General features: G+C 33.9%; 1 protein-coding gene across 3 annotated transcripts; it reads left to right on the top strand.

Moving 5' to 3' along the window:
• Positions 1–142: 142 nt before the first annotated feature.
• On the top strand, positions 143–20,125 carry LOC134233749 (bifunctional heparan sulfate N-deacetylase/N-sulfotransferase 4-like). 3 transcript variants are annotated; one of them, XM_062715744.1, is made up of 13 exons: positions 143–195; positions 7,257–8,522; positions 8,948–9,074; positions 9,257–9,369; positions 9,693–9,878; positions 10,182–10,310; positions 10,699–10,881; positions 11,016–11,112; positions 11,285–11,408; positions 11,564–11,738; positions 14,749–14,919; positions 16,627–16,736; positions 16,912–20,125. In XM_062715744.1, the coding sequence occupies exons 2-13, from the start codon at positions 7,515–7,517 to the stop codon at positions 17,132–17,134; spliced, it is 2,646 nt and encodes an 881-aa protein (XP_062571728.1). In that variant the 5' UTR covers positions 143–195; positions 7,257–7,514; the 3' UTR covers positions 17,135–20,125. The 3 variants fall into 3 exon arrangements, with proteins under 3 accessions (XP_062571728.1, XP_062571727.1, XP_062571729.1); XM_062715743.1 differs by lacking the exon at positions 143–195 and adding an exon at positions 4,581–4,735; XM_062715745.1 differs by lacking the exon at positions 143–195 and adding an exon at positions 6,157–6,174.
• The last annotated feature ends 970 nt before the right edge of the window (positions 20,126–21,095 follow it).

The raw sequence follows: 21,095 nt of genomic DNA, 5'->3' as shown, positions 1-21,095 counted from the left end.
GATGTTCCAAATCCGCGTCGGAACATCTAATTTTTATTAGACTGAGAGAAAGAATATTTTTTTCAAATGCATTAACTTTTCTCCATATTATGAAAAGAAAGATAACTCTTACAATAAATAAAATATACTTCCTTTGGCGCATGCGCATTCAAGATTGGAATAAGCTGAAAATAGAATGAACCATGGCATTGACAGGTAATACATGTAAATCGGTTTTTTAAATGTTTAAGACAATGGAACAATTTAGGGTGCAAGACGTGAGAAGTTATTTATCTTCTTTCTGAGGGTACGATGCCATAAAACCTCTTTTTAATCGTCGGTAAGGGTATGAAACGATGGCTGTCTTTAACACATTCGCAGAATGTACACAGTGTACCGTTAAATATTCATATTCTGATTAAAAGGAGATTTTACACTTAAAATTGCTCTCTAGATATTTAATATTTGCGTTGGCTTTGACCATATTTTTTATATAACTTATATTACTTGATACGCATCAATATCAGGTCCAGCACAATACCCCGATAAAGGTATATAGCTTGATAAAGCTATATAGCTTTATCAAGGTATTTAAAATACCTTGATCAAGGTATTTTATGTACTGAAAATTCAAAAAAATTCTTTAAAAATTAATTACTGAAAGTCGAGTTCTGAGTTTTTGTCAGTAAATTCACCCATGCATGTAAAGTACTCAAACACAAACAAATCAGTAGAAAAACGTGTCGTGTGAGGAGACGTTATTTTATGCCTTCTTTTTGATACCAGAGTGTTTTTTTATGCACGAATAGACACACTGTCAAAAACTCAGAACTCGACTTTCAGTAATTAATTTTTAAAGATTTTTTTTGAATTTTCATTACATAAAATACCTTGATCAAGGTATTTTAAATACCTTGATAAAGCTATATAGCTTTATCAAGCTATATACCTTTATCGGGGTATTGTGCTGGACCTGAATATGGAACCCAAGCTAACACTATCAGTCATTGTTTACACCATTGTTTTCAATATTAAATTTGATGGACACAGAGAATTTTTATCCAATTCAAAATCAAAAGATTAACAAAAAACAAGAGCATGTCACTGTTGTGTTGACACATTTTACTTGCTTCTCTTCTCATATACTTTGATTCTAGTTAAGATTAAATTGAACAATGGTCAATTTGATACATAATAGGGTGAGTACCTCACAGTTATTTAACTTACTACCCCTCTTTATTGGGGGAGTCGAGAAAGCTCTAAATCTCGCAAGATTTCTGGGGCACTTGACATTGTTTACACTAGTGACAAACGAATGATTCGAACAATTTTATGCCGAAAGTACAATGCATTGCCAAGGATTGAACTCCAAAAAAAGTAGATCGTCAAATAAGGAAAATTTAGAATATCTTATCAGCTTTAATTTTTATAATGTGATGATTTTAAATTTATATTTAATTAGAAGAGATCGCTTTGTTAAAAATATCATTAAAAAAATGTAACATTTTCGGATTAGCTTCTCAAAAATTGATTAGCCTGGTTCAGCGAATGTTTAGCAAGGTATTCCACCAGGATTTTATACTTATCTATCCGTATGAATTCTACAATTACCGATCTTGCATTGTATTCGATAGCACATTTGCCCCCATCCAACAGATGTTTCCTACCTCCATGGCGAAAGAGTTCCGCTAAGTTAAATAATCGTGATATCAAGTATTGAATCTGATGAATAATATTTTAAACTTTTCTTTCCATGTAACCTATTGGCCAACATGGATACTAACCAATGGCAGTTAAACATCGATGATGAATTCAGTTTAAAAATATTGAAATGAATGAATTTAGATCGAATATGCGGAACAACTTTACTAAAACGTGCTAAAATACCGTTATATAGTGTCACCATAGGCAACTTCAATATACATGTATATGAGAATGTGATAAACATTTGAAAAAAAGAGGTTTTAACCCTTTTTGACCTCAAAATCGAATTCTACCGTTAAAAGATGAGTTTAATATGAAGTTTACATTAAGAATCAAGTTTTTAACCTTGTTATCTAAAGAAAGGTAATACATATTCTTTTCATTAAGTGAAAAGGAGACAAAAAATAATTGTGAACGAAGTACATGTGGGGCATGCTAATTTCTCTTTTTTTGTACTTTTGTACTTAGCCATTTTTTCATGTAAACAAACCAACTAAAAGTCATTGAAGGAATTTGAAGCTGAAATAAGCTCAAGATGCAACTGAATTTCTTGATTAATCTAAAAGAATGAGACACTAACTCTAATCTCTCGGATGGTATGTGAAGACTAACCCAAATCTCCCCGGCTCTCCCAGGAGGATGCTATACAATGTAATCCATGTGCAAGGACTAACCCTAATCTCTGGGTTGGATGAGAGACTAACTTTAATCTGTAGAAAAGTTGTGCAAGGACTAAATTTCAGGTGGGTGCAAGACTAACCCTTACCCTAAATAGCCGAAAATGTGCAAGACTTACCCTTAATTATCAGCTGAGTGACATAAGTCTTACATCATGGTGCAATGAGTGCTCAGATGTTGCAGATCAGGAGACCCTTAATTTTTCAAGTAAAGTCTACCCGAATATGCAAATGCGCATCTGGAAACCCTTAAAGTACTGTAAAGTGTACCCGAATTGGCAAATAATTGAAATGTTACATATGCAAGGTAATAAATTATCAGGATTCTTCATAAAATCTGAAGTAGGTGATAACTGGACAAAGTGGGAGGATCTTCTAGCCCAGTGATAATATTGCAGGAAGAAGATTTTTACAAAGATTTTATAATTATTTTTGAAATAACTTTAAATAAAAAACTATTAATTGAATAATTGTTCATTACAGAAAGTAGGCAGTGAATTTGCCACAAAAAGGGGGTGAGAAATTGCTGGCTGCCAGCTCAGCTTTTATGCTCAACCTTGAATACTTTAGTGTGTTGCAAGTTTACAAGAAGAGCCAGAATACATGCCAATTGCATATAAAGTGTACTTTGAATTTAATTATTGTGGAATCTTGACGAAATTGTTCAATACACATATCATGAAGGAGGCATATGGTTTCATCTCTTTGATCCCAAGGGGTAGCCTAGGGTGGAGCCACAATGGGCAATTTAAGTTTTACATAGGAATACATATAAGAAAAAAAAATCTTTAAAAATCTTCACAAGTATTGTCAAGTCACAATTAGTCTTAATTATACTTCAACATCCTCAGGTACTTAGGTAGGATGGATTCAAGATTGTTCTATTCACAGCTCTGAGGGGTAGGATGTATCCATAATGGGCAATCAAAGTTTCACGTAGAAAAGAACAGCCATGATTAATGATACTTATATAGAAGCATCCTTGGGTAATGTAGATTCAAGTTTATTCAAATCATGTTGCCTGGGAAAAAGTTGGGACTGCGATATGTGAAGAAAGCTTTAGAAAGGAATATTTAGGGGGGAAAATCGTGGCCTTTGGGCCTCTTGTTTTCTGTTCGAGCTGTAATACCCCCAAAAGTGAATAGCTGCATCTAAATATATATATTATAATGCACAAAAATATTACTTTGCCACCCGACCCACCCTCCCCAAAAACAAACAAGGAATCAATCACATCTTCTATGAGGCCTTCTCTGAACCTAAACCCCCCCCCCCCCCCCCCCCCCCCCAACAACCCCAGAAATTAGGGGGGATCAAGGTAGCATTACAGACACCATGCAATTATATAAAAAAAAGTTACTGAAGTAGATTGGACTTTCTCTCGGATGAGAGATTTGCTGATTTCTGTGGATGTGAGGTGACTCATGCTTGGTGGTATTATTGCTATCAGACCAGACTGTGTTAATTTAATTCTTTATCTGATATCAACAATTCAAATGCATTAAAACATGCTGAAATTAGCCGCATACACATGTCAAAATGAAATAATGGGTCAGTATGTCGGGACGAAATGGTTGATGTATGCATGCTTTATTCAAGCATAATTTTGTAAAACTGCATGTTAACAAGATGGTCATGTACAGTAAAATAGAATTTAAGTTATTCCAAATCAAGCTCTCTTTTTTCTACTTTGGTTTAAACCATATCCCTGCACATTAATGTATATCAGCCTTTTTAATGATCTTGTTTTACAGTTAATGAGAAAATCATGTAAAATTGAATTGAAACTTGGGGAAAACAGTGGCTTTCCTTTTTTCAAGGCTTTTACTTCATTGTGATGGCTTGGTGTTGTTTGAGTTCAGTTTATGCGGTGAAAGCATTGTCCATGTAACAGTATATCAAATCAGGAGAAACAAAGAGTCAATGCTTTTAAGGTAGGCCTACTAGCTGGGCTGTTTAATACCATTTCACATAAATATGGATCCTCACACGTACACATATAAAGAAGAGGACTGTCAGTTGTAATTAATTGCTGAAAAGAATGTAGAGAATTATCATGGATGGTTAAATTATGATTATTTGTATATGTTTATCAAGGACTGGTATTTAATCGATGTACTTTTGACATTTCCTGCATGAACATCTGGTAGCAGATACAGCTCATGTTATAGGTGAATCTTTAGATGACAGGTGTTTGCACTGGCAGTGTCAGTGAATGATGAGTGGACTTTATCTAAGGATTCAAGAATATATTTTTTAAAAAACAAACAGCAAAAAACAAAAGCCTTGATATTTAGTCTCTAAAAGTGTTTCTTGATTGGGAAGTTGTGTGTTGTTCAAATCCTGGACAGACTCTTATGTGACTTGATACACTGGTAGGTAGTGGATTTTATGTGCCATATGTGTGCTACAGAACATTTTAACATGATAATGTATTCCTACTGCATTGACACGTCTTAAATTTTGAAGTGTAGCTTAATGTCTCACAGTCTGTATTAGAAGTATTTTGTTGAGATATACAACTTTATAAGCTATTTTGATATAGAAAAAAACTTATTTGAATTGTAACTGATACTCTTGAAATATCAACTTGAATCCCCTTAAATTTGTTCATTCTTCACAAGATTTGGTATAGATTGAGATTTGATAAGACTAGTTGTCCTATTATGTTTTTTGTTTTCTAATGGTTTAAATAGATTAGTTTGAGATGCTGTTTCTTTTATTATACTCTGCATGTAAACCTGTATAGCATTCTATACCCAGCAGCATCTTTTAGCATATGGCATATGTCATCTCTTCAGAAATTTAAGCAATTAACTGACAATGTGTCAATGCATATAAATCATCGATAATAAATCACAGAAAATACAATATATATAATTCAGATTCTGGCACTTTGGTAAGTGCTAATCAGCTTAATGGAATGTATAATTAGTATACCATAATGTTTTATCGGTAGTTGCATGTAGATTGTAGGTTACGTCGATATACCTTCCTCATTGTTCTCCATACTAACTGTGGCACCACTGCGTAACAAAACATAAGGTCCATCTGTGTTCCTTGACGAAATTCAATCTCTAAATACCCCTGTTTTAGATTGATATCTACGAGGCCAGTGGTTGTTGAATTGTTTACCTGGTAATTGAATAAGTTCTGTAAATTGAATCTGGGCCTGTATTTATTTCATCTATAGTCGGAAAATGTATATACACCCAAATGTAATAATTCCGGCATATGGAGAAAAAAAGCAGGGAATACTTATAATTACTGTAAATCAAATCATCGGAACATTTCCTGCATTTATATAACCAGAAAAAAAATTAGGGTAAGCTATAAAAATGACATTAACTGAGATGTTTCGATTTCTCTTAATTGGGCCATTTATTGTAAATTTAGTTGATGCATGTCTTTCTGTGAAATGGTGGGGATGTAAGTGGGTTTTGTGAATAGAAGGAAATTGTTGGAAGGCTATAATTATTTGAAATACTGACCAAAAAAATTACTTATATATAGGATAATGTGACACGCTTTTCCTAGCACCTTTTACTATTCAGGGAATACTGTGTAACTTCTGGTATAATATAGTAACCGGGCCCACTTGACAGAGGAAGTGTGTAGGCTATTCACTATAAGGGGAACCTGTTGAATTTTTTTTTAAGTTGATCTCATTGAGATGCTGGTTTTATCATGTGTGGGTCACTGTAAATATTTACTCTTTAATCAAGTAATGAGTTGACGTACATTGTGAAAATCTTTTTTTTGAAGAAATCGGTAATTTTGATATCCAAAGGATTTAAAGGAGAAATTCAAAAAGGTATTTTGACTGTTATATATTTTGGACAAGTTACAGGTTATTTGTTGTAACTCTCTACAGCATTTTGGATTTAACCAGTAGAAAAAGATAATTTTAAAATGTGGAAGTCTAAAACTTAAGTTAAAAACAGTTGTTAACCACTGGAATGAAATATTCCCAGAAGAGTTGTTCATAATTCTTTGTTAATGAACAGCAATGAGGCTATTTCCACCAGCCACTTTCAAATTAAGCCAGCCTAATGCACATGCCTTGTCCTGCTGTTAAGATGTGCTGTTGAGGAATTTTCAAATTCTTGTAAACTTCACTACATCCTGTGAAAGAAATGTTGTAGGGAGTTAGCAGTGGTTTTAATCTAATACCATCTAAAAAAATTTATTTGTTAAAACTGTATGTACCATGCTTGAAAGTTCAAAAAATGAAAGTGAAATTTATGTGGTGGGGATGTCAGCTGTTAATATACATGATATACAAAACTTTTTTTCTTCTTTGTGTCATATATTGTAGATACTACAGTATAATTTTTAAGTGAGTACACTGACCAGATTATAACTTTTATTTTATAAAGTCATATTTACATTCAATTTTGGTCTCTGTATTGAAAGAGCAAATCTGATCACTGCAGCAGAAAGTATGAATATTTCCGAAGCATTTTTGTCATTTGAATCGCTGTAGCCACGGGATAATGAAGTTTGATCGTAATCATGAATACAGCAATAAATCCAGCCATGGTGATCAGTGACGATTGTCTGTGATATTAAGGAAACTGTCATTAGACAGATTTGTGCACACATTGATTCGACATATTTTGGTCTCCCATTTTTGGTGTGAGAGCCAGAGATGATTATTTCCATTCCCGCAAACACGGCCATCCCTTTCAGACATCATTTTGTCAGTTTTCTCTCCATCGTCCCATGTATATTAAAGGGAGAAAAAATGAGCTAAAGGCAACAAGATGATTTTTTTTTTACTTGGGGGGTATAGTAATTAAATTTACATTTGATGCCTGCTCTGGGCTTCTTTTCAGAATAATGGGTAATCAATTATTGCTGTTATATAACATTAGTTCTTTTGATTTATTTCAGGGAGTGGGAAACTGAAGAATTGCTCCATAGGAAGAAAATGAAGTAAAGTATCATCTGGATGGCAATTCCGTGGATCACGTCAAAATGAATTTGCCGAGTAGTTTTGCTTTCGATTATGGATGAATGAATTGTGTGGAATTGCATCTTTTTCTTATGGCATATCATTGGCTGTGAATATTCATTTAGATCTTTGTTTCGGTTGTGAACTTAATTTTCTTTTATTTATTTATAACTGGGATTTTTATTCTGTTGTAAACTATGTTTTTAAGACGGTATATTGAAAGGTTGAAGACCTCTTGCTTCCGACACAAGTCCAGGCCGATTTCTATAGTGCGGGTATTCATAGTTGTGATACTGTTCAGTCTTTTAACGTTTTTCATACTATCCTACAAACTAATGACCCCCCGACATGTTCGCAAAGTGGCACACCCACCAAAACCCAAGTTTCAATGTCGAGTCAACAGGAAGTTGCAGTTTGCTCCAAGGGACCACAATTCCAGGGAAAACTTGCACATCAGTAAAAAGGTGCTTGTGTTCGCCGAGTCGCAATATCCCAAACTGGTGCGACAAATTACACAGACACTTGAGCTTGCAAGATTCGAATATAAAATTGAAAGTACAGGGAAACACCTTCCACCCCTGACCCACCAGGACAAGGGACGGTGGTCAGTTATCATTTTTGAGAATCTGGAAGCTTATTTATCAATGGACCAATGGAACAGAGATATGATTGACAAGTACTGTAAGGAATACAAAGTTGGCATGATTATTTTTGTACACTCGGCAGATGAGTTAGGAATAGACAGAGAAAAAGTGACTGGATTTCCTTTAATTTTGCGTTACAACATGGGACTTAAAGATTTCCATCTCAATGCGTATTCTGAAATGTGGAGGATTGCCAGACCAGGGGAGATAATCGATGGTCCCCTGGCAGACGACGATTGGACTGTGTTTGAATATCATAACAACACATACGAACCTCTTGCTTTTGCTAGAGCTGCACCCAACAAATTTGTGGAAGGAAACGAACAAGACAATTCAACATTAGTGGCCTCAGTGCTGGACCTTGGCAAACATGATGGGATCAAGCGAGTTTACTTCGGAAACTCTCTGGGGTTTTGGTTACATCGGTTAATGGTGGTGGATGCTCTATCATACCTGTCACATGGGAAGTTGAGTCTGTCCTTGGATCGATACATACAGGTGGATGTGGACGATATTTTTGTTGGAATCACGGGGACCAGAATGACGGCCCCAGATGTGGAGGTAATTAAGAGGAAACGTTAACAAAATTAAATATCAATGAACAAAGCACAGATCAATATCACACAGCTGATAACATCTTTTTTCCTTCAGGTGCAAGTAACCTTCATGATACTGTAAAAATAAGGGGGGATTGTTTGTGTTAACTGTCATAGTTTTGAATCCCTTAATTGTAATCTTTTTGTTTGAATTTTCTGACATTCTGGAAAATTATTGCAGAGAAATAGATTAAACAAAAGATTACTGATACAGTGATAATCTAGTTTATTTGGTCATTTATTGTATGCAAACATATTTTTATGTTTATTGTCTGAGCCAATTTTTTCATGGAAAAGTTTCGTGCTCATTTTGCATTATGAATGGAAGCTATACATGCTTTTAACTGCTTTCTATAGAAAAATTTCAATTGCCTGTGATTTATTTGACAGGCCATGGTGCAGGCACAGGAACGACTACAAGAGAAGGTGCAAGGTTTTATGTTCAACATGGGATTTTCTGGATATTATTTCCAAAAGGGAGACGATCAGGAAAATGAAGGAGATAAAAAGATATTGGGTAAAATGTCAATCATTCGTGGTTTTCCAATAGGTTACAATTATCTTATTTCATGACTGATGAAAGAAAAGAGCATGAGAAAACTTGAGATGAGATTCATCAATATTTCTATCTCTCCTCAGTGCTCCGATTGACTTAATTTAATCAATAGTTTGTTATGAGGACTAATTCCTTTTTTTTAGAGTACAAGAACAAGTTCTGGTGGTTTGGTCACATGTGGAAGCATGAACATTCTCATAAGTTCCAGCAAGAACGGCTTGAGCAGTCCATGCTGAAAAACTACCAGTTCGCCAAGGTATTTAAAACATGAAACATGCATGATTCCCATGCAAACTTAAACCCTCAAAACACATTCACCATTGAACAGTTTTCAGTGGATTCTGAGACTGTACTTCAATGACAAGGAACAAAATACTACTATTTGAGACTTCTACAGTGAACATTTCTTATTTGAAAACTTTTTACCCCTCAGAATTTGAAACAATCAATTTTGCTTTAACTAGAAGCAGATTTGTATGAACATGTTACATGAATTTGATCAAAATACAATTTAGCTGTTATACTGCAACAAGATTTACTGTGCATAAGATTTAAATGGATCATGCTTTGTTATTTCAGGAGAAGAACATTCCTGTGCATCACCAGTATGCAGTGGCTCCTCTCCACTCGGGTGTCTTCCCCATCCATGAGGAGCTGTACACGGCCTGGAAGAATGTGTGGGACATCAGAGTGACCAGTACCGAGGAGTACCCCCGACTGCACCCCGCCTGGAGAAGGAGGGGCTTCATACACAGGGGCGTCATGGTAAGATGTCCTAAACAAACAGCCATCAAATTTTGATGAGAGGACTGAACTGTGTAGAACATATATTTTAAAGAAAATTTAGGTCATTTTGCTAGGCTAGGTCAAGGTCACAGAGTTGCGTGAAACTTTTAGAAGTGATGCCTGAAGTCATGTCCATTAGAAATTTGTATTCAAGGTTATTACTATTATACTTATGCAGGTAAATTGTTTTGCTCAAGAATTTTACCTTTGATGTGTTATCTAAAGAATTGTAAGATTTTTTTGCAATTTTAAAATATGAATCTTTTTTTTCTTTGTTGACAGGTACTACCACGTCAGACCTGTGGTCTCTTCACACACACTATGTACTTTGACGAGTATCCAGGCGGCCCTCAGATCCTAGATGACAGCATACTGGGAGGAGAACTCTTTGCTACATTCCTTTTTAATCCTGTACGTATTTGTAGAAAGTCTATTCTGTGGAATCGTTTAGATTTATGACGTCAATGTTCTTGTTCGTTTGGATGTAATTTTGTGGGTTTTGTTGATACAGTAGTAGTAGTAGTAGTAGTAGTAGTAGTAGTAGTTAACTGATATGTTTACGAAATACAAGTTCATGGGGATGTAAATGCATGGTCAAGTGTGACCCTCCAAATTCATGAACATTGGTATGCCACAAAGACTGATGATTCCCCAGTATTTCATAAATATTGTGTGCAGTGCTTCATTATTTATTTATCAAAAGAATAAATGAAGTTTTTGAATATGCAATGTATTTTAAGTACATTTACCTTTGATAATTTATCATGTATGAATCACAATTTGTACAATTTGCTTACAGATCAATATATACATGACTCACATGTCCAATTACGGAAATGACCGCCTGGCCCTGTACACCTTTGAGAGTGCTATCAAATTTGTTCAGTGTTGGACCAATCTGAGATTGAAGCAGGTACCACCACTGGAAATGGGAATCAAGTATTTTGAGATGTACCCTGAAGAAAAAGATCCTGTTTGGAGGGTAAGTTTCAAAGGCTGTAAGGGATAAACATATCTTTCCAAGAAAAATTTCATGAAGTCAATCTTCTTGCCTTTTTCTTTGATTTTTTGTACAAAGCAAGAATTTTGCTGTAAAAATAACCTACTGTTTTTCAGAACCCTTGCTCCTACAAGAGGCATATAGAAATTTGGTCAGAGAACAAAACTTGTGATAGACTTCCAAAGTTCATGGTTATTGGACCACAGAAAACTGGTGAGTATATTTCAATAAATACATGTACTACAATATTAATTCAATTTAAATCTGTTCGAATTTAAAAAATGAATTGTTTAATATAAAACTTTTAACAGAATAATAGTGAACTTCACTTTTCTGTATATACCAGTAAGTAAGCAGATCTTCACAGACTTTAATTTTTATTCAGGTACAACAGCATTATACACCTTTCTATCCATGCATCCAGCTATAATTAGCAATTACAACAGCTCCGAGACTTTTGAGGAAGTTCAGTTCTTTAATGGAAATAATTATTACAAAGGCCTGGATTGGTAAGATTCTTCTTGGAAATCCCAATTCAAAAATACCCATCTCTCTGATTTTTTTCAAAACTTGTTTTACATTATTTGTTTCAGTTAATTTTGCACATGGAAGGGATATACTAGGAGGGATTTTTCATGTAGTATAATTTCTTTTTACACTTCAGGTACATGAATTTCTTCCCCATTCCACCGAATGCTACCTCAGATTTTCTCTTTGAGAAGAGTGCCACCTATTTTGACAATGAGCTGGCACCCCACCGTGCACATGCTCTTCTTCCTAAAGCTAAACTCATCTGCATACTCATCCATCCTGCCAAAAGAGCTTATTCCTGGTATCAGGTAGAAATTCTTTGTTTTCTTTGTTTTTATTCACCTGAGCCGAAGGCTCAAGTGAGCTTTTCTGATCACATTTTGTCCGGCGTCCGTCTGTCTGTCTGTAAACTTTTCACATTTTCGATTTCTTCTCAAAACCGCTGTTTTTCAACCAAACTTGCCACAAAGTATCCTTGGATGAAGGGGATTCAGGTTTGTTCAAATGAAGGGCCACGCCCTTATTCAAGGGGAGATAATTGGGAATTAATTTTAGTGGTATATTTTAAAAATCTTCTTCTCAAGAACCACTGTGCCAGGAAAGATGAAACTTATGCATCTCAGGTAGTGTAGATTCAAGTTTGTTCAAATCATGACCCCCGGGGGTAGGGCGGGGCCAAAATGGCCGACCAAAGTTTTACATAGAAATATATAGGAAAATTCTTTAAAAATCTTCTTCTCAAGAATGACAAAGCCATTATTCATCATATTTATATGGAAGCATGTTCAGGTAGTGTAGATTCAATTTTGTTCAAATCATGACCCCCGGGGGTAAAATGGCCGACCAAAGTTTTACATTAAGAAATATATAGGAAAATTCTTTAAAAATCTTCTTCTCAAGAATGACAAAGCCAAAATTCATCATATATATATGGAAGCATGCTCAGGTAGTGTAGATTCAAGTTTGTTCAAATCATGACCCCCGGGGGTAGGGCGGGGCCAAAATGGCCGACCAAAGTTTTACATAGAAATATATAGGAAAATTCTTTAAAAATCTTCTCCTCAAGAATGACAAAGCCATAATTCATCATATTTATATGGAAACATGCTCAGGTAGTGTAGATTCAAGTTTGTTCAAATCATGACCCCCGGGGGTAGGGCGGGGCCAAAATGGCCGACAAAGTTTTACATAGAAATATATAGGAAAATTCTTTAAAAATCTTCTTCTCAAGAATGACAATTGAAAGCCATAATTCATCATATTTATATGGAAGCATGCTCAGGTAGTACATAGATTCAAGTTTGTTCAAATCATGACCCCCGGGGGTAGGGCGGGGCCAAAATGGCCGACCAAGGTTTTACATAGAAATATATAGGAAAATTCTTTAAAAATCTTCTTCTCAAGAATGACAAAGCCATAATTCATCATATTTATATGGAAGCATGCTCAGGTAGTGTAGATTCAAGTTTGTTCAAATCATGACCCCCGGGGGTAGGGCGGGGTCAAAATGGCCGACCATGGTTTTACATAGAGATATATAGGAAAATTCTTTAAAAATCTTCTTCTCAAGAATGACAAAGCCATTATTCATCATATTTATATGGAAGCATATTCAGGTAGTGTAGATTCAATTTTTTTCAAATCATGACCCCCAGGGGTAGGGCGGGGCCAAAATGGCCGACCAAAGTTTTACATAGAAATATATAGGAAAATTCTTTAAAAATCTTCTTCTCAAGAATGACAAAGCCAAAATTCATCATATATATATGGAAGCATGCAATGTTTCAAGTTTGTTCAAATCATGTTAGAACCAAAGTTTTATAGAAATATATAGGAAAATTCTTTAAAATCTTCTCCTCAAGAATGACAAAGCCATAATTCATCATATTTATATGGAAGCATGCTCAGGTAGTGTAGATTCAAGTTTGTTCCATGACCCCGGTTAGGGCGGGGCCAAAATGGCCGACCAAAGTTTTACATAGAAATATATAGGAAAATTCTTTAAAAATCTTCTCCTAAGAATGACAAAGCCATAATTCATATATTTATATGGAAGCATGCTCAGGTAGTTAGATTCAAGTTTGTTCAAATCATGACCCCGGTTTAAATGTTTTACATTATATAGCTTTAAAAATCTTCTTCTCAAGAATGACAAAGCCATAATTCATCATATTTATATGGAAGCATGCTCAGGTAGTGTAGATTCAAGTTTGTTCAAATAATGACCCCCGGGGGTAGGGCGGGGTCAAAATGGCCGACCAAGGTTTTACATAGAGATATATAGGAAAATTCTTTAAAAATCTTCTTCTCAAGAATGACAAAGCCATTATTCATCATATTTATATGGAAGCATATTCAGGTAGTGTAGATTCAATTTTGTTCAAATCATGGACAAAAGTTTTACATAGAAATATATAGGAAAATTCTTTAAAAATCTTCTTCTCAAGAATGACAAAGCCATTATTCAATATTTATATGGAAGCATAAAGGTAGTGTAGATTCAATTTTGTTCAAATCCTGAACCCCGGGGGTAGGGCGGGGCCAAAATGGCCGACCAAAGTTTTACATAGAAATATATAGGAAAATTCTTTAAAAATCTTCTTCTCAAGAATGACAAAGCCATAATTCATCATATTTATATGGAAGCATGCTCAGGTAGTGTAGATTCAAGTTTGTTCAAATCATGACCCCCGGGGGTAGGGCGGGGTCAAAATGGCCGACCAAGGTTTTACATAGAGATATATAGGAAAATTCTTTAAACATCTTCTTCTCAAGAATGACAAAGCCATTATTCATCATATTTATATGGAAGCATATTCAGGTAGTGTAGATTCAATTTTGTTCAAATCATGAACCCCGGGGGTAGGGCGGGGCATGGCCGACCAAAGTTTTACATAGAAATATATAGGAAAATTCTTTAAAAAATTCTTCTCAATCATTTTCTAAAAAAATAGCAATTCCATGATTGGTCATGGGACTACTTTTGGATTAAAATTTTACAATAAAAAGCCATTTATTTTAGTCCTACCCTTGGTGCTCAGGTGAGCGATGTGGCCCATGGGCCTCTTGTATTTAGGGCTATTTAAAAGTGTGTTTGGTAAATATCATATAAAATCTGTTTTCAAAATTGTCTGGGTGGAAATATTTCTCATTTTATACCATAGTTTTGATTAATTTGATAAAAATTGTAAAAGAATTGCCTTTAGCTTCAGATACAGTAAAGAGAATACAATGATTAAAGATATTTAAATGTTTTGCCAAGTTTTGAAAAAAGATTTTATCCATAATCTTAGATCATAAAAATCTTTTTATTCTTAGCATATGAGAGCACACAAGGACCCTGTGGCGACAAACTACTCATTTTTTGATGTGATAACTGCATCTGACTCCGCCCCCATGAAGCTTCAGAGTCTGCGTAATCGATGTCTGATACCCGGGATATACGTACAACACTTATCTAGGTGGCTGGATTATTACCCCTCCAGACAGGTAAGTGTAGTTAAAAACTTTTCACCAAGAATGGTTAATTTCTACAAAAATAAGTTGTTTCACTACTAGTATACATTGTACCATCTGCATATTTTTGCCATTTACATAATGATATACACTTATATATCTCATTATTTTCTCCCAACTATGGGAAGTTAATCGCTCAGCATTGGGATCAGGTGCTTGTTACATAAGTTGGAGCATGCCGTCTATCTTAGGTGAGCATTTCTTACCAATATAACTCCAGTTGTTTACTCTATGTTCAATCCACTCAGGTCCTCATATTAGGCAAGCATTTCTTGCATTCAGCCATCCATTGCTAGTGAGCATATATTCACATAGGCAAGATGCCCTTCAAATTCAGAGTAAACAACTACAGTTATGTAACTAGTACCTGGTTCTAATGCTGGGAGATTGACTTAATCTCTCTTGTATAAGCTGCATGTCAAGGCAAATTTGTGAAATATTAAATAGTATTGTGAATAAAATTGTTGGAACTCTAAATTATTTTCTGTTGTGTTTGGATAAATAAAATTTTGATTATGTATATAATCATTGTTTATTTTCCAAATACAATATCATTATTATGCATAATACAGTGTCCCCTTTGTACCTCATGTAAACCACGTGATAAAATTAACCAATAGGATTTCTCTATTCAGCTGAAGTTAGCGTGCTTGCACATATTTTTCCAGTTCAGTAACCACCACCAACCCCTTCCACCTTCCAATTATTGATGGTTCTAGACATAAATAAGGGTTCATATAATGCGCCATTTACATTTTACATAATGATATACACTTATATATCTCATTATTTTCTCCAATATGGGAAGTTAATCGCTCACAGGTGCTTGTTACATAAGTGTGTCTATCTTAGGTGAGCATTTCTTACCATTAAGATTTATTGTTTAATGTTCAATCCACTCAGGTCCTCATTTAGGCAAGCATTTCTTGCATTCAGCCATCCATTGCTAGTGAATATATTCACAAAAGATGCCCTCATGCAGGATTCAGAGTAAACAACTACAGTTATGTAACTAGTACCTGGTTCTAATGCATGTTAATCTCTCTTGTATAAGCTGCATGAGCCCTCAAGGCAAATTTGTGAAATATTAAATAGTATTGTGAATAAAATTGTTGGAACTCTAAATTATTTTCTGTTGTGTTTGGATAAATAAAACATTATTTGCTACAATTTATGTATTGTTGGAGTTATATTTAAAGCTGAACACTACTCGTAAAAAGGCATAGTTCGCCATATTTCCCTTTCTTCAACGCTCTCCCTACGACCCATATATAAGGAGCAGATCGCTTAGTAGTGTAATGTATTTTGCTGTAGAGATCCGACGAGTGTAGACGTACATCTTACAAAGTCGTGCTACTCGGTCGCAATGAAATTATCAAATTTAACATATTTTTTCCAAAACAGGACAAAAGTATCATGAAAAATACAGGTCAATGCATTATTTACAAACAGAAAATGCACATAAAACAAGGAATAAACCCAAAAAATCTAAGACCACGAAAGGAATACTACATGTCGGCCACAAGTTTCGAGTGTGCAATCCAGTGTAACGAAATCGAACGGTTTATATACCCGTCTGACAGTGCCTATTTATGAGAAGTGTTCAGCTTTAAGACATTGTAAAATGTAAAATATGTTTTCTGTATGCATATGTACACAAATATTTCTTGTTTTTGACAGTTATTTATTGTGGATGGAGAAAAACTCAAGAGTCACCCAGCAGCTGTGATGCACAATGTTCAGCGGTTCCTACATATAGAACCTCACTATGAATATAACGACTTACTCAGGTAAATAAAGATCTCATGTCCTCATTTTAATGTGAATTACAATTTATCATGATTATTGAAACTTCTGAAAATAAGGTGTCACAAAAATGTAGTGATCTACAGTTTTGTCACTCATCAGTCTCCTGAATGAGAATGAAATACAAGCATGGTTCAAGTATAATCTTTTTCATTGTAGGTACGATCCAAAGAAGGGATTTTATTGCCAGGTATTGTCTAATAACAAAAGTAAGTGTCTGGGACGAAGTAAAGGGAGGAAGTATCCTCCTCTGGATCGCAAGTCCCTCCTGTTCTTACAGCAGTTCTACAACAAACACAATGTAGCTCTGTCACACTTAATGGAAAAGTACAAGTTCAGGGTTCCTGATTGGCTGGAACGGGATCTCAGCAGTGGTAGATAACAATGAATCTGATTGGTTCAAGCATTCTCTTAGGTATCAAATAGAAAATTGTCTTTCATGACATTGATTTTATTGAAATTATGTACTGCCAAATATTGTTGATGGAAAAAAAAATGTGTGCATGTAAATAGGACAATGTGTTGGATGTATGAAAGAAATGTAAGGAGAGTATGTGCTGAAAAGGTATTGGCTATTTGATGCTGAAAGATGTTGATTGTTACTTTTTATGTTGTCAAAAGAATGTAAGTTGCAATGAGAGAATTTTTTACTGTAAAAGAATGTGTCACTAATTATTTACTGGAATCATGTTCGATATATAAAGCCAGTTTTATTTTGGTTACTGCTTTAAATTAAAACAGGTGCTATGGTGGTTGCTGTGTGTGAAAGGGTGTTTTTTAGTGTGTGTATGTGTTTGACGTACATCTGCAGTTTGTACAATGATTTTTTTTTATAGCAAAACAATAGAAAAAGAAATAAATGGATGACCATAATGTGTCGACAATGAATAAAATCTTATTTAAATGATACTTTCAAGAAGTAGAATTATTAACTGTATTGTAAATAAGTATATTTTCCTTGATTTAATATTTTCAAAGAATCTGTAATAGGACTAGGTTCCTCCAAGAATAAGGAAAAAATACCCATAATGCCAAAAATTAAAGCCCCAAAAATGGTTGTCAAATTTTAACCCTACCCCCTTTTTTTTAAAGAATTGTTTTTGTTACCCTTATATTTAAAATAATTTTGAAGTATATTTTATTTTATTTTTTAATCATGTATATTTTTAATGATTCAACAGGTTGAGCTTTTGTATGTTAAGTTACAATTTTACAAAAAATTAAGCAACTTTTTACAGATGATGAAAATTCTGCCGGAAGAATAGTAAACTCTACATTAAGGGTAGGAAATTAGATTTTGAATTTTTAATTGTCTTCCAAATATGTGTATAAAAAAGGAAACTAATGGAAGGTCTAGTTACATGTGTTGATTTCTTCATGAAAAGTGTTTTGACTTTATTTTGTGGAATGTATCTATGGTTAAATGAGTCTTGTATGTTATTAAATAGCCACACTCAGCTTTTGAATCCCGGTTTAGGCTTTGAACAACTTGAAAACAGTTGGTAGCTATTTTTTTCATTATGAAATGTGTAATGTTTTGTTGTATAAAGTACTAATTGTATAAAAGATATGAAATATGCCAATTTTTTTTTTAATCTTTGGTATTAGATAACAGATTTTGATATTAACTGCATCCAAATGTCCTGAAATTTAATTCAACCATTGATTTGGTTGTCTCAATTTTAATTGCACTGGTACATCTATTATATAGGGTATCGGTTAAAATTTTGTATTAAATATTTTCTTTGTATCAGAGAGTCTACTTATGAGTAAAGAACAAGTTTTGAAATATAAATGAAATTGCAAACAGAAAACGCTGCTTTACATGTTACCTAGCTGCAAATCAAAAGAAAATTTGAATTTATAAATGTATACTTTTTGTACATTTAATTTGAAAGGATGATATTCTGTAGATTAAGGGAGCTAACTAGGGTTTTATTGTGTAAAAAAAACAAAACAGAAAAACCTAAATTTTATACTCTTTCAACTTAAATTGACATCAGTATGCATGCAAAGTTGTGGGGAAATTTATTTGGGAATTTTTTAAGGATATTCTCAAAATACAGATACATTAATTATTGGATTACATAGGAAAGTGTTTGATTTTCACTCTTGGAAGTAAATTACTTTTTCATCAATTTTTATGACCTCCTCCTGAAGAACTTTGGCTTATCATAAATAAGGTGTTGCTGTTCACAAAACTATCAATTAAAAATATTATTTAAGATTTTTTTTTTAATAATTCTATTTATCTTTTATATGTTATATCTTAAATGATTAAAAAACAAGTACCCCGGTATTTCAAAATTTCTCCAAAAGTTTAAATATTTAAATTTGTCATATTTCAGTACACTGTAAGAATTTTTTTTGCAATGAAAATCTAGTTGACTGCCTTAATAGGTATCTTTCTCTCTTTATGACTACTAGTAATTTTCTATATCATATATATATATTGATGCATTATCTATTTTCATATGTGGAAGCGTCTTGGTACATGGTTTTTCAGGTGGTTATTTGTTTGTTAAAAATTTGTAACATGTACTCTTACCGTGAAAACAAGATTCTTTTCATGCTGTACCTTGAGTTTTGATTCTATAATGCCTGTTTCAGAAGTTGTGACAAATACTATGTAATGTATATTCACTATTTGTTCTGTGAACAACTTGTTGCAAATATGTGTTTTATAAACATGTAGCTGTTGGCATATGCAATATGATATACTAGTATTGCTATTCTCATCATTTTTTGATCTGATCACAATCCTTTTTAAGTAGTTTTTAAACCCCCAAAGTTTGTAAAGCCAGTATTAATTGCATGTCTTATGTTGATTGTAGATTTTTACTTACTATGGAATCGTAAGTGAATTTCTCATGAACCTACCTTTTCTTTCAAGGTATTAAAATTGATTTGTAGTTTTAAAATGGTACATATTTTGAATCTGCATGAAGATTTTTAAGTACATAGATTCAGATGAAAATTTTTAATGAGAATAAAAAAAAACTTTTTTAGAATATGCTGATTTACAAGTATTTTTGAAAATAAGTTTTTTTTAAGGGCATGATTAAGGAAAAAAAAATGAACTTTTCTCACTATAAAAAGTCATTTTTAGTGAATAGGACTTTCATTTCATTATGGACACTGCAATTTTCCTAGAACATAGCTTTATGTCAGTTGATGTTATTTAAAATTAATAAGTAGAAAATATCATAGACTTACTTATTCTCTCCATTCCCTGGAGGAAGCATAAGGCATGTAAATTTCAATGTGAAAAAAATACTTTTCATGTGCAGTATTGATTTAGACATTGATCAAAATAGAAAACCCTTAAAAGAAAGATTTTAACTGATATTTTTAATAAAGAAATAAATGTTAACATTGTAATCTTTGTTTTCATTAAATCGTGGAATTCAAGCATGGTTTTTTAAGCTATTAAGAACATAATGGGTACTGTTTTTAAAAAATTCTCAAGATCAACAGGATGAGGGTTGGTGTCAATATAATTATGCAAGTATGACCACTGTATGTAGAGTTGTATTTGAGAAGCCGCTAGGGACCATGAAGAGGTTTATGAAAAAGCGTAAACTGCTCCAACGCAGGTTGTAAGAGTATAACTTTGGTTGCTATTTAATTCATTCCTTATTGCTATCCGTTTTCGTCCGTCGTTGTGCGTTAACATTTGAACATTTTCAGATTCTTCTCTGCAACCACTGAACCAATTTCAACCAAATTTTGCATAAAGCATCTATGGGTGAAGGGGAACAAAAATTGTGAATTTCATGATCCCTGGGGCCTGAGGGGTGGGGCCAAAACCACTAAAATTAATGCAATCTTTAAAAATCTTCTTTACTCCTGGACATCAAGCAGTCAAACTGTTTGCATGATTGTAATCATCATCGAGTCCTCTACCAAAATTGTGAAATTCATGGCCTTGGGGTCACGGTTCTAGTGCTAGGGCGGGGCTAAATATGTATGTAGTGAAATTGCATTATTTCTTTGAAAATCTTCTCTGCTCCTGGGTATTAAATAAACCAACTTAGTACATAGTTATGATGAGCAAGAGTACCTCTACCAAAAGTGTGAATTTTATGGCCCCAGGGTCAGGGGTTCTGGTGTTAGGGCGGGGCTCTTTTGATTATATAGTGAAAATACATGAATTCTTTGAAAATCTTCTTCTCTGCTTCTAGATATTAAATAAACTAAGAGCATAGTTATGATGAGCAAGAGTGCCTCTACCAAAATTGTGAATTTTATGGCCCCAGGGTCAGGGGTTCTGGTGTTGGGGTGGGGCTCTATTGATTATATAGTAAAAATGCATTAATTCTTTGAAAATCTTCTTCTCTGAT

This window comes from Saccostrea cucullata, unplaced genomic scaffold, assembly GCF_032062105.1.
Source record: "Saccostrea cucullata isolate Sc308-1 unplaced genomic scaffold, CSIRO_AGI_Scuc_v1 ctg484, whole genome shotgun sequence".
NCBI classification, from domain to species: Eukaryota; Metazoa; Mollusca; class Bivalvia; order Ostreida; family Ostreidae; genus Saccostrea; species Saccostrea cuccullata.
Note: the sequence above shows the minus strand (reverse complement) of the source record. Positions and strands in the feature narration are given on the sequence as shown.